At 29.4% G+C, this 23036-nt stretch overlaps 2 protein-coding genes across 6 annotated transcripts in view; one reads left to right on the forward strand and one right to left on the reverse strand.

The window, feature by feature from the left end:
- The window catches only part of Pgk (phosphoglycerate kinase), a 76641-nt gene that overhangs the window by 42732 nt on the left and 10873 nt on the right, over positions 1-23036 (forward strand). For 2 of the 4 annotated variants that reach the window (XM_075362801.1, XM_075362802.1), the window contains 3 exons: positions 1636-1742; positions 6324-6416; positions 8630-11521. In XM_075362801.1, coding sequence (XP_075218916.1) covers positions 1636-1742; positions 6324-6416; positions 8630-8670 — 241 coding nt within the window. In that variant the 3' untranslated portion in view covers positions 8671-11521. Of the gene's footprint in view, positions 1-1635; positions 1743-6323; positions 6417-8629; positions 11522-12223; positions 12364-18873; positions 19151-23036 lie in introns of those variants that run through there. The other 2 variants (XR_012756081.1, XR_012756082.1) reach the window with 2 other exon arrangements.
- LOC142323321 (L-serine dehydratase/L-threonine deaminase-like) overlaps positions 18153-23036 on the reverse strand; it is a 66893-nt gene continuing 62009 nt past the window's right edge. For both annotated transcript variants that reach the window (XM_075362805.1, XM_075362803.1), the window contains 2 exons: positions 21770-21894; positions 18153-18650 (listed from right to left, as the gene is read on the reverse strand). In XM_075362805.1, the coding sequence (XP_075218920.1) occupies positions 18334-18650; positions 21770-21894 (442 nt within the window). In that variant the 3' untranslated portion in view covers positions 18153-18333. The remainder of the gene's footprint in view (positions 18651-21769; positions 21895-23036) is intronic.

Raw genomic sequence — 23036 nt, forward strand, 5'->3', positions numbered from 1 at the left:
AGGTAGATTGAATTATTTAAAACTAATCTTTAATTTATTAATAATATAATATATCTATAAGTATTATTAATATTTATTTATTGAGTAAATATATTATGTCTCAATTATTTAAAAAAAAAGATATATCTAAATTTTTAAAGTTTTTTCTTATTTTTCTTTGCCTTTTCAAACTTAATTAAATATTTCATATGTGCAAATAAGTCCTCTTGTTTGTGTGGTCAGGTCAATTTGAAGTACTATTTGTGACATGTATGTGTAGCTTAAGAGAGTAAAGTTTTTTCGTTCACATGATGTTAGTGTTAAATACTTCTAGAATTTTCATTGTAAATTATAAGTACCAAACCTCCTCATCTTATTCCATCTTTTTAAGGATGGTTTAAAAGGAAATCTGGACATACATTTTCATAAAATTTTTTTATTATGCAAAAAATATTTATTTAAAAAATATGTTAGAAATATCCATGCGAATTACAGATTTTGTACATACCTTGTTTGACCTTTTTAGTGGTGTTTAAAAAGGAAGCCCAATTTTATCCAGGTATGGTTGGAATATGAAACTTATATTAATTAAATTTCACCCCTTTTGGCTGGTTTAAAAGGTAAACACAAGATATGGTTTTATAAAGTGTTGGAATTATCATTGTGTCTAATTAAAATGTCTGTTGTAATAAGTTTTAAAAGATATTCTCTGGATGTGCATATATTTTAGTAAATATTTCCCCACATGTATCACTGATATGATTCAATTTAATGAACATCAAAATGCATAACCAACAGTTATGATAAATCTTTTTAAAACAGTGCTTTCAAATTAACTTGCTTCATCATATTCTTAAAATATTACATTTTGATATTTAATCTTATCATGTCTTATGTAAAATTGTCTTCTGTTGTCAGACATGACTGAATCTATGTTAAAATTCAACATACAAGGTGTTTCAACTCAATGTTAGTTGTTCAAAGTTGCTATTTTAAAAATTTTGTCCTACCTTAACATTGTTACTTTTATGTTTGCACTACCTGTCTTCATTATAAAATTTGTATATTTTTTTAAAGGTAACATTAACTGCCTTGGTCACAATAAATGCCAATAAAGCTGTGATATAAGCATGCAATAAAGCTGGTTCCAGAGGAGGCCTGGATCTATTTTATGGGCATTTACAACCATTAGGTTTACTGTGGAACCACCATTTAGGAAATTGTATCCCTAAGTCAGTCTATAGTTAGTTTCCTGTACCAGATAATCCAAGGATGGTTCTCGCTCATCAAGGTCCTGGCATCTTCAGTGTGGAGGATCTACCAGGATTAAACCTGTTTCTTATAGAGTCGATAACAGGATAGAATGGATTAAGTTTAAGAAAAGAGGGGCTTGTGAAAAAGAATAATCTTCGTATAGTGATAGTTTTCTATATTGTCCAGGACTCAACATTACTTAATATTATTGAATTTCCAGGATACAACTTCCAGGAGATGTTCTAGGTGTTACAGAATCATCTGATTATAAGAATATTTTTATTCATCTTAGTTATCTAAACTTCAGGTATAATTTTACAATAAAATTTCAGGTTAATTATACATGTATAATTGTTGATAAGATTGTATATAAGTTTAAATGTTAAATTATATATTTTTCAGACCTGCTGGTGTGTTTGAATTTGCTAATTTTGCAAATGGTACCAAAGCACTAATGGATGCTGTTGTTGCTGCCACCCAGAAGGGAACTATTACAATTATTGGAGGAGGTAAGTATACTTTTCGATCAGTTTCTATATTTTGTAATTATTCTTTTTATTGTGTTCTATATGAGTATTTAAAAAAGAAGTCAATTATTGTAAGACAATCTTTATTTTTGGTGAAATTTGTGTCATTTACTGTTCCTGTTTTTGTTTTATTTTGTATTTAGTTTTTTCATGAAAATTATTTTCTCAGTAATTCTTGTGTAACAATAGATGCCAATCACATTGCTGCAGGTTTTCAGAAGTGGTTCAATAAATTTAAATGCTGTTGGTTAAACTAATATCTGTCTGTAGTTTTTACTGAAAAATGTTAAATATTTGATTGTTTTTTCTTAGAGGCAGTGATAGTTTATGCAAAATTTTTACTTTCCCATCTATATAGCAGTTATAGCAAAGCTGTTGCTATATAGAAGGGAAAATATAATATGGTGATTCATCAAAATTGGGCATATCCGGTTTTACCGAATCTTGATGAATTGACCCCTAAGAACCCCAGAAAACCAAAAAAAAAATGGCATTGGAAATTTCTGCGACAAAATGTGTATATGTATGAATGTTGGCGTGTAATTGCCTTATATCTCTAGAACTACTGAACCTATTTTCACAAAAACTTGGCTATAATATTTTTATAGTAGGGGTATTGATGCTATTAAATTTTCAGTACAAAAGGTCATGGGGTGGGGGATACTGGGGGAGAAACGAAATCGTTTCCAGATTTTGTATAATTAAGGTTATATATATTATTTTTAATTCTGTGAATATTAATTAAGTGAAGTAAATAACTTTTGTAAAAAAATTTTTGCTAAATTTCATCCCCACCCCTAAATATGGATTTAATTTTGAAGAGCTTTAGAAGGCAGTACAAGGGGTGATTTTCTTTGCAGTTTTCTTTGTTTTCTCGTTGTGCCCAAAAATGTTCCCCCTCCAAAATGGTGGCTCTAACCCCCACCTATCAGCTGGACTCTTCTTTTTTTTTAAAGAGTTGGAGGAACTCCATTTATGGGCGCCTAGGCAGTGTCGGGCTTGCTAACAGGTTCCGCAAGATGTTATTAAATGCATAAGTGTTCCTGCGCATTACCAACTAAACTTCTACCCCTGGCTACCCACCCTTCCTGGTACAGCTGGTGTGCATTACTTCAGGAAGGGGGGAATATGCCCTCACACACATTCAAACACCACAGTCAACAGACACCGACCTCACTCACCCATAAGGTACCTCACATCAGACTAAAATCGCACCACACACTCCATGACATCCAATCATCACTCAAGAATACATATCTCACACTGCACACTCCACACATCACATCAATCAGTCACATCTAATCACATATATAAATACCTCACAGGCAATCAAACACTACATCATACTTACCTCATGGGTCATCATTGGACGTGGGAGTGGAGTGCCCATGGCCTCATTGCACCCAGGCGACCCCTGCTTGTATGGGGAACCCCCTAGGCTATCAGCCCCATGCCTGTCTGCCTCCACACCGTCTGATGACCCCTTGTTGGCCTATGATTTTCCTTAAGAATGCATAATTTTGTCATTGCCGCTTTTGGAAATCCGGAAATGGCAGACCAATATTCTTTACCTTAAGCATAATCCCCATTAGTTCCTCTGATACAAACATTGCATCTCTTCCAATGGCATCCATCATCTCCTCTGTTTTTGTGTTAAAATGAGCTCAACAAAAGAACACATGGAATGCCGACTCTTCAACCTTACAGTCAGGGCATCCATCCGAGTAATCCAACCCAAAACTGAATAGATATTCTCTAAATCCCTCATGGCCTGCCAGCAACCGAGTTAAATTAAAATCCAGCAAGCCATGGGTTCTTCTGGACCATCTTCCAACATCCTTTATTACTCTATAGGTCCACCTGCCCTTCTCATATCCATCCCATCTTTCTTGCCATGCCCTCAACTCCTTCATAATCACCGAACTCGCCTCTCTTTTCTCAGTCGGATTCAAATTACCAAGTTCTTGTAGCCTTCTGTGTGTGATCACTAAGTCTACAGGAAGCATACCCACCAAGACCTTCGCAGCCTCCAGAGAAACAATTCTGTAGGCTGTTGCAATCTGGAGGTAGCACTTCCTATGTAAGGCCTCAATCCTCTGTCTGTACTTTCTGTACTGCACCAAGTCTGTCCAGATTTCTGCACCATATAGCAGTATGCTATATGCAACTCTTGTAAGTAACCTCCTCTGCAGTTGCCCCGGACCCCCACAGTGAGATAGAATTCCTGCTATATGGCGCATGACCCTCTCCGCCTTTTCAGCAACCTCAATGGCATGCCTTCCAAATCTCAGCTGGGAGTCAATCCATATGCCTAGATATTTTACTGAATTCTTTGACTCTATTTCTCTCCCATCAACTGACAAGGTAGGTATACGCTTGGCAGAAGATATAATCACAAACTCGGATTTCTCCGGTGCCAAGCTGAGACCTGCCTCAGCTATCCATGCTCCAACAGCAGTGTAGGAACCCCTGATCTGGCTGGCAGCCTCCCTCTGGGTATCGGCCTCTATGACAAGTGCTATGTCGTCTGCAAATCCAATTATTGTTACAATTATTGTTAGGGGGCAGTTGGATGCTAAAAACGATCATGACGCAGTGGTCCTGATCGCAACATGGGTTACGCTATTAAATGCATTACACACATCAAGTGCAACCAGGACACACATCCTCCCTTTGCAATATTGGCGACTAGCAATGGTGATCTCAACTAAGCTCCATATTTTCGCCACAGCGTCTAAAGCAGATCTGCCGGTTCTGAAGTCATATTGATTGCCATGTAGTCCCCCAGCCTCCACAGCGCAGGTGAGCCATTGTTGTGTTATTCTCTCGAATATCTTCGCCAACATATCAATCATTGATAATGGAGGTAAGACGACAGGTGCGCCAATCCTTCCCTGGCTTTGGTATCAAGATGAGGCACTGCTGCTTCCACCTCACAGGAAAAATGCCCTTGCTCAAACATGCATTATATACCCCTAAAAATATCTCAGGTTCAGCTACAATCCCCGCTCTGACAATTGCATTTGGTAGGCAGTCAGGAATATGTGCCTTCTCCAAGGGGACTTGCTGCATGGCTGCCTTAAGTTCCTCCACTGCGAACATCGATATTGTCCCCACATCCATCTCCCCGTGTTCCAGTGTAACATCCCCCAACGGGAAAAATCTCCTTGATTATTCATGCAACCTCTGAGGCATCGCCGGTAATCAGCTGGACCCTAAAAACCCTCATTTTGGGTTCACATTGAAAGTTATAAACATAGTGGTGTGGGATATGGAGTTTCACATTTTCAAAGGTCGCTAAACTTGTTTTTTAAATACTTTTGTGAACAATTATTAAAAAAAAATCTTTTTGTAAATATTTTTTTGCACCTCCACTCCAAAAAAGTAGTAATAATAAGCGGGTCTAATTAAGGTCTTTTTCTTAGAAACATTTGTTTGGTAGAAATTAAAAAAATAATATTTCCAAAAAAATTTGCAAAATTACCCCCCATTCCAGAAAATGCTCTAAATAAACTAGTGGCTAAGTGGCTCATTAGTACCCCTTCTTACCACAAGGAGTGCTAGTGTAGTACTGACATACAGCTGCTGTAGTTGTCTGCTATGTTGTGATGTCATAGGTGAGTGGTAGAATTAAATAAATGAATAATATTTAAAGTGGCTGCTAGTACCGCCATACCTACATGAATGAAGTACGGTATGCGCATGCACTTTAGTTAGAATCATTGAATTAAATAAAATGATAAAATATTTTAAATTATTTTGTGTGTGTAAGCCATGAATCAGGAAAAGCCATGTGACAGGAAAGTCCTACAACTGTTGTCAGCCTTTTTTAGTAAAAGATTAATTTTTTAGCTGAAATGGGTTAGTCAAAATACAGGATAAACCTTTTTTCATGTTATGGTACAGACTGCAAATATTATATTAAAAACAATTTTCACTTAGGTTTAGATTTACAATGTATTTTAACAGATAAGAAAATAGTTTGTTGTCATGGTAGGTTATAAAGATATGAAAAATCATTACTAGTAAAGTTCTTAGTTGTTATAATTGATCATAATCTCTTTGAAAGTTTCTGTAGACTATAAATTATCTCCAATAGTTTCATTTTAAGATTATTCTCCAGGCTGTGACAAACTGATGCAAGCAGTAATTTCCGTTAATCAGTAATGTTTTGGGGATCATTAACAAAACAAAATTTAGGAAGTGTTTCAGACATTCATTTAGGAAAGATTTGACATTCATTACTGAATATGGAAATATTAAACCTTTTGGTAATCTAATCTTTAAGGACCTGTGATTAATGATTTTTCCATTATTATTTATTTATGAAGCAGTAATTAATAATAGACAGTTAGATTTTAAAGAAGCTTGGATATTACAATTATGACAATTTTTGTTTACTAAACTATCTTGGTCTTAGGTGTTTTTGTTCTTCCATTATATTTTTAATTACTGAATTCATACTTGTATATCTGTATTTCTAACAAAATATTTTTGTTTATTATTGATTTTATTATATGTTCCATAGGTATCATAATTAAATTATTATTTTTATGTGTGTAGGAGATACCGCTACTTGTGCAGCTAAATGGAACACAGAAGATAAAGTTAGCCACGTTAGTACAGGTGGTGGTGCTAGCTTAGAACTTCTAGAAGGTAATTGAAGTATTAAATTTAATATTATAGACTGATGAGATTATTTTTAAACTAGGTGGCAGAATTAACTGATGTATGTGTATTACTTTTTCCCAGTGGTGGGTATGGAGGGAATAAAGAATTATGCATTCCTCTGTCTATAAAAAATTAATTGAATGTTTCAATTTTCATAGATTAAATTATGTACAATTTTCTTGAGATTACACTAGCATTTATGTTAATGCATTTAATGCTCTTATAACAACTGATTTTATCATTAAGAGGCTGGAATCTATTGTTAATTGCAAAGTACATTTCTAAAATTTAGGTATGTGAACTGTAGATCTTTGATAACATTTTGAATTCTATTAATTTTGTTTGCTTAATTGAACAGTTTGAAGAATTTAATTTTGTGGGTTATTGAAGACATTGAGAATTTCAATGAGTTTGTGGACTAGATCTGGAGAGCTGGGTCCTGCACACTAGTTCCTCCCACAATATTTTGAACACAATAATTCGTCCAATAATAGTTCTGGATCCTTTTTTGTAGTATGCATGGGCATCATTCTGATAAGAATATTTTGTTAATTTGAGAAAGATTTCAGTAATATAAAATGACTATTTCTGAAAAATGCCAAATGAAAAATTATCTGTCTGAGAAAAATACTTTTTGTGTCCTGTTGGAGACAAATTTCATGTTTGAGTAAAATTATTAAAAGTTGAAAATTATTTGAGCAAATTTCTAAGTATCTTATATTAAGTAGAAAATAATTATACACATTTTTCTATTTGATATAAATTCTTGAAAAATGTCAATTTGGCAAGCATTTTAAGAAATACCAAGTTGTATAATCTAGCAAATGTGGCAGCTAGAAAGTGGAGCATTAGTTATTAGGTGGTTTTACTCATAGGGACAGTCTGGCCATAAATGTAAATTACTTATCTATAATTATAGTTGAGCTTGTGTTAACTTCTATAGAGACAGCATTTACTTCTTGTTTTAATGTAATAAAAAACAACAAATTGTGGTCATATTCATAATAGTAAAAAAAACCTTTTAACAAAGTAATAATGATATAACATGCCGCCCATTACATAATTTTATGTTAAAAATATTTTTAAACTAATTAAATTTAAGTTTACTTTAAAACCATACAGAAATTTAAAACCTTATATTTAAATAAAAAAATTAAAATTATAATCCCAACAAGAGATAAAAACGTAAAATATAAAAATTTTTAAAATTGTTTAATATTTCAAACATCAATTAATTATTAAACTTAACTAAGTCAAAATTAAAATGTAAAAAAAAAACAAAGATAAGAGTTACATAATTAAAAATTTAAAGTTTTAAAATAAAAACAAAAACCTAAGCAAAGCAAAATCATATGCTGGTCATTTCACTGATTTTGCTTAAGTAAAAATTTTAATTTTACTAAAAGTTTTTATATTTTATGTTTTTATTTCTTTTTGGGATTATGATTTGAAATGTTTTAATTTAAAAAAAAGGTTTTAACTTTTTATTTGGCTTTAAAGTATAATGAGTTAAATTTAATTTAAAAATTAAAAAAAAAATTAATTAGTTTAAAAATATTTTTAATATAAATTTATAAGAGAATGGGCGGTATGTTGTCATGGTTTGGAGGTTTTTGATGGTTTTGTAATATATATATATGTAATGTACGCAGCTGATGATGCGAATCAAATTTGCATAAGTGCTTCTGTTATGTAGTGAAATAAGGTGTCATCCTATTTCAATTGTTCTGTACTTAGGGTTGATCTATTAAATATATAAATTAATTTGTATTGGTACAGAGGAGTATGGTTATTAAAGGAATTTCTTAAAAAAAAAAAACAAAAATTATGTATATATACACATACATTAATGTACACATACATATAGTAATGTGCCAAAAAACAACTTAACCACCAAACATAGTAAGAAAAAACCCCCAAAAAAAACTAATACCACAGTTGTAGACTTTCGCAGGATCTCGTATCATCAGTTGGTACATAATTCTACAATTAACACAACAAATAAGAAAAACAAAAAAGAAATAAAAACTTAAAAAGTTATAGCAGTACTATAAAGTTATAGCTTTAAAAGTTATAGTAATGTTATTGTATATACATTAAGTGATATATATATATATATAATATATTATAATATATATAAATATATATATAAAAAAATTTACTGAAGTAATAATAATTTAAAAATATTATTTTTGCAGGAAAAGTTCTTCCCGGTGTTGCAGCATTGTCTAATGCATAATTAGGAACGGTTTGTGAAGGAAGTTTGTAAAAGGTATTATACAGGTTCTACTTTCACAGACTTATGAGGCTTAATTGAAATTCCATAAGTGTGTTCAAGATTTTTTATTTATTTATTATAAAATATGAGATATCAGAATTATAATGAAAAAGTGCCTTTGTATACTTGAAACATTCATTGTTTATTCAGTTATTAAAGAGAAATAGAAACAAACATTTTTATTTTTTTGTTTTAATTTTACAGAACATCTAAAAATTTATTCAGTTATATTTTTATTATAATATTATGTATTATAAATTTATTATAATATGATTTTATATTATAAATTTATTATAATATGATTTTATATTATAAATTTATTATAATATAATATTGTATTATAATATATTTTAATATCATTTTTTAAAATACCGCCTTAATATAAGTTATAAAATCTATAAAAACTTTTAGTTTGTATTTTGTATAGAAATTGTATTTTTACTCCAATATTTAACTTCTTCAGATTAATTTTTAATACAAATTCCATTTATGTACAGTGTAGATGTGTGTAGAATTTTATAAATTAAGATGAGAAATTAATTTATATTACAAATTTTTAGATTATAGAAATAAGTGACCATATAATTTATCTAAAATATTGTACTGAATAGCTTTATATTAAATACCAAAGTTACTTCCCTGAAAGTAACATCTGAAATATAATAAATTGTAAATTATAATTACAATGTAAGTATTTACAAATATACCAGGATTACATACCCTCATAATATAAAAAAATTAAAATGTTCTGTTTCAATGCTAAGATGTTAATTTGCAATAATCTCCTTTATCATGGTGTTTTTTTACCCATTTAGCAAATTAACCTTCAACAATATGTATAATATTTTTTTGTAAAACCTTACGCAAAGGGTTACATTGATTTTGGAATTACTGGTTGTTGCCAAGTTGTACAAATTGTTTACATGTTATGTGCACTTAAAAAAACAAAAGAAAGGAAACATTATGTTTTGATCAATAACTAATTGTTTTCAGTGTTGTTATTGTGAAATAAAAATGTGACAAAATTAGAAAATTGATCAGTCTTTGACACTCAAATTTTTTTGTTATTTTTGATTATTGTTGAAAAAATTAACTTTTGAATTTAATTGTTAATTTTTGTGTTTTTAATGGTTTTAATTGTCAGTGCCACACATTTTATTTTATTTTTATTTCAGTCTGGTTGCAGTTTATATTCACTCTATGTCAAGATTTTGTATCAAAATTTTTAGTTTATCTGTTTTTGGTATTAGTTAAATTAAAATTAACAACTGTAACAACCTAGACTTTAAAACATATTAACACTGTATTTTATATTTTTGTGGTAGAACCTGTCTTAAAATACTAACAGTATGTTTCAGGTTAGAAAGTTTTTTGAATTTCATGGGCGACTATACATAACATGAAAATTTTACATGATAAAAAGTCTGTTCAAATTTCCACATATAACAATAATTAATTAGTTTTCTGGATTCACTTGAAGATAGTTTTCAGCTTAAAATTATTACCACTGTAGTGGTAACAAATTTAGGTCTTAGAAAATCATAGTTAGGATTCATACTATTTGTTACCTGGCTTAGACAGGTTTCAAAGTTTATAGAACTGTAAGAATAAAGTTGTAATTGATTATTATATATGATAATAGCAAAAAATTGTAATTTCTTGTAGTTCAATAAATGAAGTAAAAAAAAAAATAATTAAATGGTAACATTTCTAATATGACAGCACAGTGTTTTTATTATTAATAAATTAAAAACTTCTGATTTTATTTATGTTCAGCAAAGTAATTGAGGTGAGTAAAATTATTACAATAGTTCACTAAATCTTTGATATGAATTTTTTCATCAAAAATTCAAATCATACCCAATGTTGATTGTAGACTTCTTTACATTTTATTAAATTTTGAAGTTATGTTTTTTGCTTTAAAAACATTAAAAAGTATGAAATAAAAAACTATATCTTTATAAAATATATATTCATTCAGCAGCTCCCTGGAGTTATCTCAGTTAAAGTTATAAAATGAATTTATTCTCAATTAATCCATTTAATGATATAAATAATTCATTTATTCAAGAAGAAAATCCTGAAAATGAGGTTTTCTTTATAAGAATTGACATAGAATCAGAAAATAGCAAAATTTATAAGTTTGAACTAATCATTTCTTTTTATACCTTCTAAAAAAATTATTTGGGGAAAAAGGTTTGGAGAACACTGTTCTCCAAAATTCCTGAAGACCTGTTTGTATGAGTATTTACTATCTGAGTGTATAATTTATTCTAAATATATAAAAGTGTGGTTTTTTCTCAGTAATTAATCTTCAGGAAAGTTGAATTCAAAGTTTGACTAAATATGAATATGGTATAAAGTTGTTAAGTGAAATACTGTGTTTTGCTGAATTGATAGTTCCTATAATTAATAGATTTATGTGTATTAAAAATTCCATATAATATTTGTATTGATGTATTCTCTGTTTAAAAAGAAATTTTGATGAAGCTCTTTATTTCATTTTACTAATTTTATCACAACCTGCATTAATTGTGAATTTTAGAATTTTTTCTTGCAGATTATATAAACATTGTTACTACTTTGTTATGGTAACTTGTTTTAAAAAATATAATTATGCATATAACTTGCTCAAGGTATACGTATTTGATAGTGTTACTGTCTGTCATTTTTATATTATTTCTCTGTTGTAGTTATTTGTGTAAATCTTGTTTACTATTATTATGATTATTTATTTTTATTTTATTCATAAATTTGTTGTAAATTGGGTAATAATTATCTATGTACTGGAAATAAATAGTTAATTTTGTTATTCATTTTTTTAATTAACCCTTGTTACTAACTGGTGATAGGTCTTGTTTAATTATATTTTTCAGGATGTATATATTTTTTTGATTTGTGGTTGAGAGAGGTTTGTGCTGAGACATACAGTAAAACTAGAGTTAACAGAATTTGTTACCAAATGCTTATAAAATTTTCATTCATTGCTTATAAAATTTTGGGGCCTGTGCTTTCGATTTCAGTCCAGAGAATGACGTAGACATAATTTTCTTTTCAATTTTTTTACATCAAGCTTTTTAATGTTTTACTGTTTAGCACTTATTTGGTTTACATATGAAGGCATCTTTTCTTCCTGACGCATTCACTTGGAAGCCTTTTCTGATTGCTTCTAGCCAATAATTCCAGCCCATCAACTAATGGTTTATAAATAAACATCCTGTTTATCATAGACTTATTAATTGGTTATTTACATGTGTGTATGTTGAGTAATTGTATATACAATTTATGTAAAAGTGTACTGTGTTAAGTGTAAAGAGTTCTTTATGGAGGATTGACTGCAGATTCATTCATTTTCTTTGTAGGAATTATAAGGTTCCTTGGTGTTCTGTTAAAACTATTGCAGTGGGGTTTTTTAGTTTACCATAAGTTTTCTGTTCTCAATATGTTGGAAACAGATTAGTGTAGGGAATACATGTATATTGTTTGAAATAAAATGTTTGCCTCATCTCCGTAGATTGACAGCAGGAAGATTACTACATACAAAAAGGAGGGTGACCTATTTGCAGATTGGAATAAATTTTTAAGACATCTTTGCAAGTAATATAATGCAGATCAACTTTCTCATTCTGCTCCTGTGCTAATGTCAAATTACTGGTATGTACTGCAAAATATTAATTAGTGTTTTTTTTAAAGAATTAATTTTATACATAAATAATTTTATTGTAGATTATAAGCTGATCAATTATTCTAATATGATTTGCTAAAATCAGGTTGTATATTTTAGTAAAATTACTTTGTGCTAGGTTATACTTTGATACAATTACATACATATTTTTCAATATTTAAGTGATTTACATTTTAAGTATTGATAAACTCCATTTATTTTCTTTATAAGAGGCTTGTTCAGAAAATAACTGAATTTTATTTTTTCAATTTTTTTATTATTTATTTTACAAATTATTAGTCCTTATCCCCTTTAAAGTACTCCCCACTTCTATTCACACACTTTTCCCAGCAGTGTTTTCACTTTGTTAAACAATGGATAGCGTCATTTGAAATAGCCTTTAAGATCCATGATGAATTTGATTTAATGTCATCAATAGTCTCAAAATGGCATTCTTTCATCAATGATTTTAATTTTGGAAATAAGAAAAAAAATCGCAAGGAGCCAGGTCTGATGAGTTGGGAGGCTGAGGGAGGACAGTCATCTGATTTTTGGCACAAAACTGATGAATTGACAAAGCTGTGTATGCTGGCACATTATCGTGGTGAAGGAGGTATGAGTTGTCTCGCCACAACTCTGATCTCTTTTTGTGGATTTTTTCACATAACCATTGTAAAACACGTTGATAGTACACATGGTTCACTGTTTCACTTTGTGGCATGAATTCAAAATGCACAATTCCATTAAAATCGAAAAAACAGAGATCATCATTTTGACATTGGATCGAGACTGATTTGCTTTCTTGGGGCATGGAAATCCTTTGTCAATCCATTATGATGATTGAACTTTTGTCTTGATGTTGTAGCTGAAAACCCAGCTTTTGTCTCTTGTTATGGTCCTTTGCTTGAATGTCTCAATTGTCATTGGCTTGTTCAAGAAATTGCAGACAAAAATCCACTCGATGTACTTTTTGCTGTTTGGTCATCAAACACAGGACAAACTTTGCTACAACTCAATGCATGTTCAATTTTTCAGTCAAAATGTCATGGCATGGGCGATTTAGATGCTAACCTCTTCAGCAAGTTCTTTGACAGTCAATCTGTGATTTGCATGCACCAGATCATTGATTTTCTGAACGTGGGTGTCATCAGTTGAAGCTGAAGGCCTTCCTGGGCAAGGGCCAGGGCCTGTTCATGGTCTAATGACCACTTTTAAATTGTGAAAACCATTTGTAACATTGCATACGACCCAGAGCATCATCTCTTGTTTCAAAATTTGGAATGTTTCTGTGAAAGTTTCCCAAGATTCAAGCAAGATTTTAAGTTGTTGCTCCCAAAAATCACAGATTAACAAAATCGCTACTAACACTTAAACATGTTGCACTCAAATAACAACACAAAAACTAAATGAGATATCAACAATCCAAGAACTTGCGGTTACAGAGAAGGTTGTGTGGAATACAATGCTGCCAACTGCATGTCACTAAATATCTCTGTTGGCGCATAATTAAAAATGTTCAGTTATTTTCTGAACAGACCTTGTGTGTTACTTCAAGTTGCCTTCAAAAAGTTTCTGTAATTAGCCCAAATAATTATTTTACATGCTATTTACATTTGACAGCTGACAAATGAGAAAGTTATCTCCTTTAAACTGTGTGACCTTATGCATTAATCTCAATGCTTATGTTGTTGTGCTTCTTGAACTACCAAAATATCAGTCAACTAAATATTTTGTTATTTAGAATAAGTATGAGAGATTTTTACTAATATTATTTTAAGCTGCAATAGAAGTGAATGATTAACGTTTTTAATGTACGAGTACATTTAGAATCTTATATTAGTATCAGTATCATCTAAATTTATAAAACTAAAATTATATTTAAGATTAAATTATTAATTTTAAGTTTAAGGAATAACATTAAAATCATTCTTCAAAAAAATTAACCATGTCTAACAGTTAACATTTATGTTTTATTTGAACTTAGGCAAAGATTGCAGTTAAGGAGTATTAGTAGAAGTAGAGAAATATTAGAGTGAACTTAACTTAAAATAAACCATTTATATATATATATATATATATATTTTTTTTTCTATAATATTACAATTAACATGGCTGGTGTAATACATCCAACTTCTTAAATTTTTAACTTAAGTTCCACTGATTTTTACGGTCACTTGATATACACCTTGCTCTTGAGCAAACCCCATACAAAAATTCACATGTAGGTATATCAAGAGATCTAGCTGGCCAAACAGTGTTCCCATTTTTGGGTATGATATGGTTCAAAAAACATTCTCTAAAAACAATAATAGACTAATAAGCAAGACAACTTAATGGCACTGTCTTGCTGGAACCACATAATTTGTGGAAATGGAACTAATTTGTGCTTAAAAAAATGTTATGACCATGCTTTTGTAATTTGCTACAATAATGATTATAGCAGGTTTCTCGATAGTCTTGAAAAAAGAACAGTCCAATAATGCCACATGATCAAGTGCACACCATACTGTGACCTTCAGACTAAGCTATGGTTTCTCATATAACAGAATTTGGTTTTCAGCGCTCCAGTATCAACTATTCTGCTTACTTACGTAGCTTTTTAGGTGAAAATGAGCTTCATCTGATATTAACATATGGTGAATTAAGTTTTCATCACCATCCAAGTGCTGCAACATTTCTTGACAAAAATTTATGTAAGCAACCAAATCAGCATCATTTAATTCCTGAACAGTATGAATTTTATAAGGGGTTAAAAGTCAATTCCTTATGAAAAATTTGACAGATTGATGATTATCATTAATTGTAATATGTTTTGGACTGGGCTTTATGACATTTTAAACTATCAATATTTTTTTGGCATTCTATCACCTTTTGCTGCTCCTTTATGTTTTAAATTTAATGTGGACCAAATTTCCTGAAACTAAATCAAAAGTTAATTGCACGAATGGATGGTACCCACCCATGATGCAGAATATTGAATCTATTACAAATTAAACTTTGTACAATGTCTTTAAGTCATCATTTTTATAAAATACACACACAGAAAGCACAATGTTCACCTGACTACTGTTTTATGTTTATTAAATGCCATTAAATGAATGATAATATGTCATCTAGTTCAGCTCCCTCACCCAAATGTCAGATGAATTACCAAGCTTTTAAATTTTACCGCTTCATTTAAATATCCTGATAATATACCTACCTATACCTATACATTTATTATCTCCGACGTTTATTAAATATTGTCATTGGAATTTTACCTTACTTCAAATTCTTCAATTTCTAATTTGACACTGTTAGATGTTTCAATTGTTGAGAAATTACCAGGTTGTAAGGAATGCAATTTATTGTCTTACCTAGTTCTGTGTTTCTATCAGAATACCTTTTACATTTAGGTTTAAAAAAAAATTCAAATATACTGGGCTGTTATGGTTATCAGCCTCTAAGAAAATGCCAACTCTACAGTGAAGACCAGTGTTGTTTAGACTGGTAATCTATGACAATTGATTAGTTAAACCTTTTTTCGATGTTGGCATTTTATCCTTACTTTTCACCTTCTCTTTCCACTATTTCCTGAAATGTTACGGAAATATAGTCAAAAAGAATGCGGTTTGTTGTCTTATGTGGACTGATGTTCAGAATTACTTTTTTATTTATATTTAATCTTTCATTTTACTATGAAAAACCTTGAGGTTATTGTTTGAAGCTCATAATAGCTAATATCAGAGTTTTAAAAGCATTTTTCATTTTATTTGCATGAGTTATAATAATTCTTGCTTGTTTGCGGTATTACATGGAATTTATGCTTGTACTTGTTATTTGAAAATGAATGAACTATTAAAAATAAATATAATTTTGTAGCTATTGAACCCAGAACTGTTGTGGTAAAAATCATCGTGCTGACTACAATATTAAACTTTATTTTATTTACTTAATAGTATTATCCATTTTTACTTTATCTTAACATCTATTATATAAAAGATAAAAGTTGATTTCTTTGAAATGCAAGATTAAAGATCCCATAGGTGTACAAAAAAATCTAATTTGGCAAAAAGTTTATATTTATTGCAAGGGTGGATTTTATGTTTTTCTTTTTTCAATGTGACTGCTCATGTGGCAGTAAACCACACATTTCTAATGCACAAATCTGGCTGCACAACTTTTTTTTCCGAAATAACCAAAAGATTCATTTTTTAATTATTTATCAATATGAAAAATAAAAAACATATATTGTTGATAGTTATTTAAAATTATCAGTTATCAAAGGTTTTAAAATTTCTGTTTTATTTTAAATAACTTTTAAATGAAACATCATATAAAAATGAAAAATTCAGGACAATGATAAATCTTGATTTTTAGACTCTTTTAAAGTTTTTACAATCTTTCTACACCCAATATTAAGGCTGTAAACCGCAAAAATTTACTGCACAAGCTCTATTGAGTACAGATTTTTTTTTAAAAATTGAAGAAGGTTCTCGTTGAAAATGTCTATTGGGATGCAGTTTTGTTTCATAAGTTGTGGATCGATAAATGGAGCTATAGCTAAAAAATCACTACAATAAACAAATATTAAAAAAGTGAAAATCCACCTTATCAGCAAATTAAATGTGTCTGTAGATCTTTCAGTCCTTAGACCATCGTCAGGATAATAAAATAATATTATAAAATAAAATCATTGATTTAAAATGATTAAGTAATCATGACTGTTTGCTAGTTATCAGTATACTGAATTGAAATGCGGAATGGAATCTTGTGGAATGAAATTTCATTTCATTCCATGAGATTCTTACATTCATATCAAAATATCATAAGAATGATATTTTGTTTATTTAAATTATTATGTCTTTGTATTCAGGGCCTGTTTAAATAATTTATCATCTTTAAAGATTTTTGCTCAATTAGATTTTTATGATTACTGTAAATGTGATTTTTTTTAATTAGATGTATTACAGTAATTATAAGAATGTCTAAAATTTTCATAAATGTAGTTGGATTGTATGTATGACCGTTATCTAATATATGTTTAGCAAAGTTAGAATTTTCTGGTTTATTGTTTTTAATACAATCCATAAGTTCTTTTGCACCTATAGAAAATTTACGATTGGTCATAATGATTTGTATCATGTCACAATCTTCACAACCCAAACTATATACCCTTTGTTTATTAAAATTAGCATCATTATTATATGATATCTTATTATTAATATATTTAATTAATTTATTATTTTAGTATATGCAGGTGTTATGTTATTTTTTTTCAAATTTTCCAACTTTTTGACTAAATGGAGTGTATTAATTTTTTATATATATTTTTTTGTTGTTACCTGGTAATAATTTTATATTAGTCATATTAATTTTATTATTTATTCTATTGAATAATATATTTATAGTACTAATATTAAAACCAATATATATGTAAGTTGACCTTAATGGTTCTTATTTTGACATATTTAATTTCCCGGTAAGGTGGATTTTCACATTTTTAATAATTTATCAAAATATATCAATGGTAACCATGTTCGAGAAATCTACAATTAGTTCAGTGCGGCGAAATGCTAATATTTATTTTCTTAAAATATTTTAGTAAAATACTTAATATTCTCACAAACATGAGGATACAAACGTGTTGAGGATTTAGGAGGCAGAGCCTCTTGGCTAGACAGTCAGGCGAGCAAAGTGAGTCCTGACCGGCTAGTTTTTATTTTATTAAAGAATGAATTTGAATTTGCTTTTTTGTGGTTAAAAAATAATTAAAATCATAGAAATTGATATCTATATATTTTATTGATTTAATACTATTAGTTTATATATAGAGGACTAAAAGTTATAATTTCTATATATATATATTTTTTTATATAGGCTGTTTATAGATTCTTGTTCTACTACTTCGATGCTATTGTGTATGTGTGTGTGTGTGTATATATATATATATATATATATTAGAATTATAAGAATTAGTGTCAGGCTACTGCTATATTTTCATCATTAGCTGTTAACCCTAGGTTCTTTTTTTTCTTTTCAATTTCATTATTGATTCCTGTACTTTCATCAACTGTATTAATTCCAAGCGCCTTTGGCTTCTTATTTAAAACATCAAATCTTTCACCCCAGGTATGTAAGAGATCAAGTGAAGTACCGTTTCCACCACAAACGATCACAATAACAGGACCAGTCGTAATATCAATTAAACCCTCATTTTGAAAATTTTGTAAAATTCCAAAATACACAGTTGATAATGTTGCTCCACATGCTGGTTCTACTAAAACTCGTTCTGCATCTATCAACAGAAAATAAAAGAAAATAATTAATTTTGTGTAGGTTTTTTCACAATTACAAAAAATTTCTTTATCCATTTTGTTGTTTTTTTGTAGTAGTATGTAAAAAATTACAAATTTTCTCCTGTCACAATCCTACCTTTATATATCTACTATAATGTGGTTAATGTCTCCTGATTCAGCTGTAAATGAATTTAATTATTTTTTCTTTTCCGGTTGTTAAAGGTATAATTTAAAGACTTCAACGAGGGGAGTGTACAGCAGTTGTGCCAAAAAATCACCTTTCCACTTTTTTTTTGTATTCTGGACTTAGCAGTTTCATGAAATGCAAAAAAAAAATGTGTACATTTTGTTGGTGTCTAAGTTAACATAGGATTGACTGAAAAAAAATCTTCAAATTTGTTATGGTGTAAGATTTTGAATTTGTCTGTTGAAGAATGTTTACCAAAGTGACTGACTGTAAATTTAAAAATGAAGGTTGTAATAAAAATTTTCAACTCCAGATTTTTTTTTTCATTCAAATTTGGAACATGTGTATAAGGTGTTGTGTGATATTAAGTTTTGGAATCTGGATCTCAAAAGGGTCAATCATTGATTGGGTTAAATCTACACATACAGTATTTCTTATATTAAGGCCTACAAATCCATTTCTTGGCCAGTTTGAAAAATTCTTTAAACACCAAGCAGGAATTATGTAGCCAGTTGTCTACCAATATCGATCTAGTTTCTTTACAAGTTCTGTAGCACCACAAATCTTCCTACCAAATCTAATCACTTACGTGATAATTGCTGAACAATCTCCTTGTGTGGAGATATTTTATTTTGTTGTAGAGACTGGAGCAGATTTTTTATTATTAGACAGTTGATAAACAAATTTTAAAAATGCTTTTCTGAACAATTACTCAAGTATAATGAGTACTGTTACTTTGTAGAGGTAACATTAGTTATTGCTGTCATAGCAAATAACAAATTAATATACAGCAACAGTAAATTCATTAGAAATTGAACTAAAAGCAACTGATTAATACTACTAAGTTGTATTTAAAATATTTTTTAAATGTATTATTTTAGCGTTATATTTTAATAATATTATAACACTAATGCATTCTGCATATTGTATTATGTAAACAAAGAAATACACTAAGAAATAAGATTTTAAATGGCATATTCTGCTTTCAGATGTGCAATTGATGACTTCTTTGATACTATGCTTATATCATTCTTGTCATAAGAATATAAAATTGTATAATGTAAGTGATTGAAATATCTTATTCACTATCAAATTGGCTACATTTTACATGACTGCCTAAAAAAGAGTGTAATGGATTTAGGATATACGTTTGTTCCACCGTAGTAGCTCAGTGGCTGAATCAACATAGATGTATAGCCCTGCAGTGAAATTTTTATGTTACCAGGAATGTCATAGGTTATATAAATGTATATATATTTATATAAATATATATGTAGTAGTGGAGATTTGCTGGTTGAAGCACATACTTTAATGAATTGAATTAATGAACTGTGAATCTATCACTGTGTGAGCTGGGTTTGAACTGAATGATTAGAATCAGTCGAATGAATAATATTGTAAAAATAATAAATTAAATTTCATTAAATAAAATAAACTAATATTAAATAAATTAAAAAGGTTCTGTTTAATAAAGATATTTGTTTAATAATAATGGGCTTCCCATGGGTGACCGTGTGTGAGGATAGAGTGGTGAGGTGATGCAAACACCTTGTGCGAGGCTAAACCAATCATCACCATCAATTAGTAACAAATAGGGTGCCCCTGGGGTGCTGTTATAATATCTCTGCAAATAATTGCTCAATTTTAAAAATTCAAAAGGGGTATTTATTAGTAGGTTGAAGGCTAATTTTTGCATGCATCAGTTACATTCTTTATGTAAGAGATAACGGTTATTCAGAAATGTTATATCTTCGCAACCAATCTTCTGATTTTCAAAATTCAAACGGGATATTTGCCAGTATTATATAAAATCATGGTGAAACCAAACCAGAACAAAAATGTTTTTTTTTTGGCAGTCATGCTTTTTAATATTTTTCTCTTGTTAGGCACTGGACACAAAATTACATGAAACCCTTTGAGGAATGTTGAAGTAAAAATGCTTCATAACTATCTTTGTGTTCACTTAATGTGAAAAATTAAAAAAAAAAAACTTATCAAAAGGTCAACTTTCCTTTTGTGTACCAAATTTCTTTTTATTTATATTTTTAAATATTGCAGATATATAGAAGTAGCTGTTCTTTTGTTGAAGTCATTTTCATCTTTGTATTGAAAATTAATTAAATTTCTTTAGGAACGTACTTTATCTTAGTTGTTGTCTTATATACTATTTCATCATACTTAGGTACAGAGTGTTATTGCTCTATCTCAAAGCAGAAAAGAACTACTTTTCCAGTCTCTTAGTGCACTCACCACCCTTATAAAGCACTTGAGGTATAAAAAACACCAATAATATTACCTTTTTCTAAAAGTCATGATGTTCTCTGTATAGTATAATATAGATACTATACTATAATAGTATAGGTTTCTGAGGTGATTAGTGTTAATGTCTCAATTGTGGTGTAAAATTTCACATAAATTTTAGGAGCTAGAATGTTGATTTCCAGTAGTGTAGTTGGTTGAATGAAGAAGGTAACAGAATCATTTTGCTCCTTAACATTCTTGACATGGGATGTTTGTTTTTAAACACACATATTAATGCCAGGTGGTACTTGTGTCTTGTGTCAGTCCTCTATATTTGTTGCAGTTGAGGGCACTAAGAGACAGATGTTTTACTAATGATTTATGTTAAAAAAATGATAGTACTAGTATTAGGTTTGTCAAATTCTATTTTTAATCACTACAGCAAACATCTAGATGCCAATAAACAAAATTCTAAAAAATTTTTCAGGTTATGCTCATTGCTATTCCACTGCTTATATTACTATAAAGGTTTATTCAGTATTTCTCAATTTCTTTAGATGATGATAAGGTATAATTTATTACATTCCATTTGATTTTATTTTGCTTTTTTAGCTAAGTCAATTACTTTTTTAAATTCTGTAAAAAATCCGTTTTTCTAAAGTAAATAAAAAAGTATTTGGGATTACCAACCTGCAAATTGTAGGCAACTGTAAACAGCTTGAGCATCAGATACGACTGATGACAAGATTTTAAATTTTTTTCGCATTTCCATGAGATCTTTGCACACTACACTTGCTCCCAATGTTACTGCAATGCTGCGTTAAAAAAAAAAATTATGCTTAGATTAAATGTTTAAATTTGTGTTTAGTGCTGTCCTTGTTACAAAATTAAATGTTAATACCAACAATAACTAAGATTAGGTTAAGATTAACATTAAAGTTAATATGAAGTTTTTAATTTTATCAAAAGCTTTTTATTTCATTGAATATAAACATTTTTAACAGCATTTCACCATTTGTTGTAATAGAATTGTTTTTATGAATAACGTTTTTACATAATAATTATGATGAGATTTTTCTTGAATATTTAGTACAATATTTTCATCTATTAAGACTTAAGTGTTGTATTTATTCTTTTTAATTGGGGAATTTGAATACTTGCTGTTCAGATACCTCAAGTATTTACACCCATAAATCTGTACCTTTTCAGAAATAGCAGACTTTACTTATGAACAGATTTATTAAAATTTCAATCATTGGTATTTTATAATAGTCTCACTAAATTTGAAAATTTCTAAAGGCTTTTTTTACCAGCAAATGTTCAGTTTTATATCTGTTTGTAGTTCAAACAGGACTTATGTAAGTGATGTTTATGACTGAAAAAGTTAAAATTATTAAATTCTGAAATTAGGTTGATCTGGTATTGTCAGAAACCTGGTGAACCTAGTGTATTTTATACATTTTTTTTAATGATGCTATCGCAATATCGATACCAAGTTTCACTACTGGTACAGATAAAAACAAAATATTCTTTTTAATCTAATTTACTACTGGCAATCATTGTCACAAATATCTAATGGTACAGAATATATTATTCTGTGCCATTTGTTTTTATTTGCCCTTTGGTGACAGTAAATGAATAGTAGGATCTGTGTAACAAAATAAGGAGATTGATTTTTTAATGAAAATTACATGGGTCTATTGACAAGTCCTAGAGAGAATCATATTGAGAATTGAGGCATTTTTCTAGAAATACTAGAAAGTATCAGTATCAGTATCATATTACCTATTGACAAAAAATGTCAACATTAGTTTAAGAAAGGTCCCTAATTTAAACTCTCATTTTCATGATCACACACACACACACACACACACACCAAAATAAAATATTCCTGGTATTAAGTGTTACTTTTTAGCTTATTGCATGTAATAAAAGGTGATCAGTCATGAATCACGAT

Source organism: Lycorma delicatula, chromosome 4 (genome assembly GCF_047948215.1).
Source record: "Lycorma delicatula isolate Av1 chromosome 4, ASM4794821v1, whole genome shotgun sequence".
Classification (NCBI taxonomy): domain Eukaryota; kingdom Metazoa; phylum Arthropoda; class Insecta; order Hemiptera; family Fulgoridae; genus Lycorma; species Lycorma delicatula.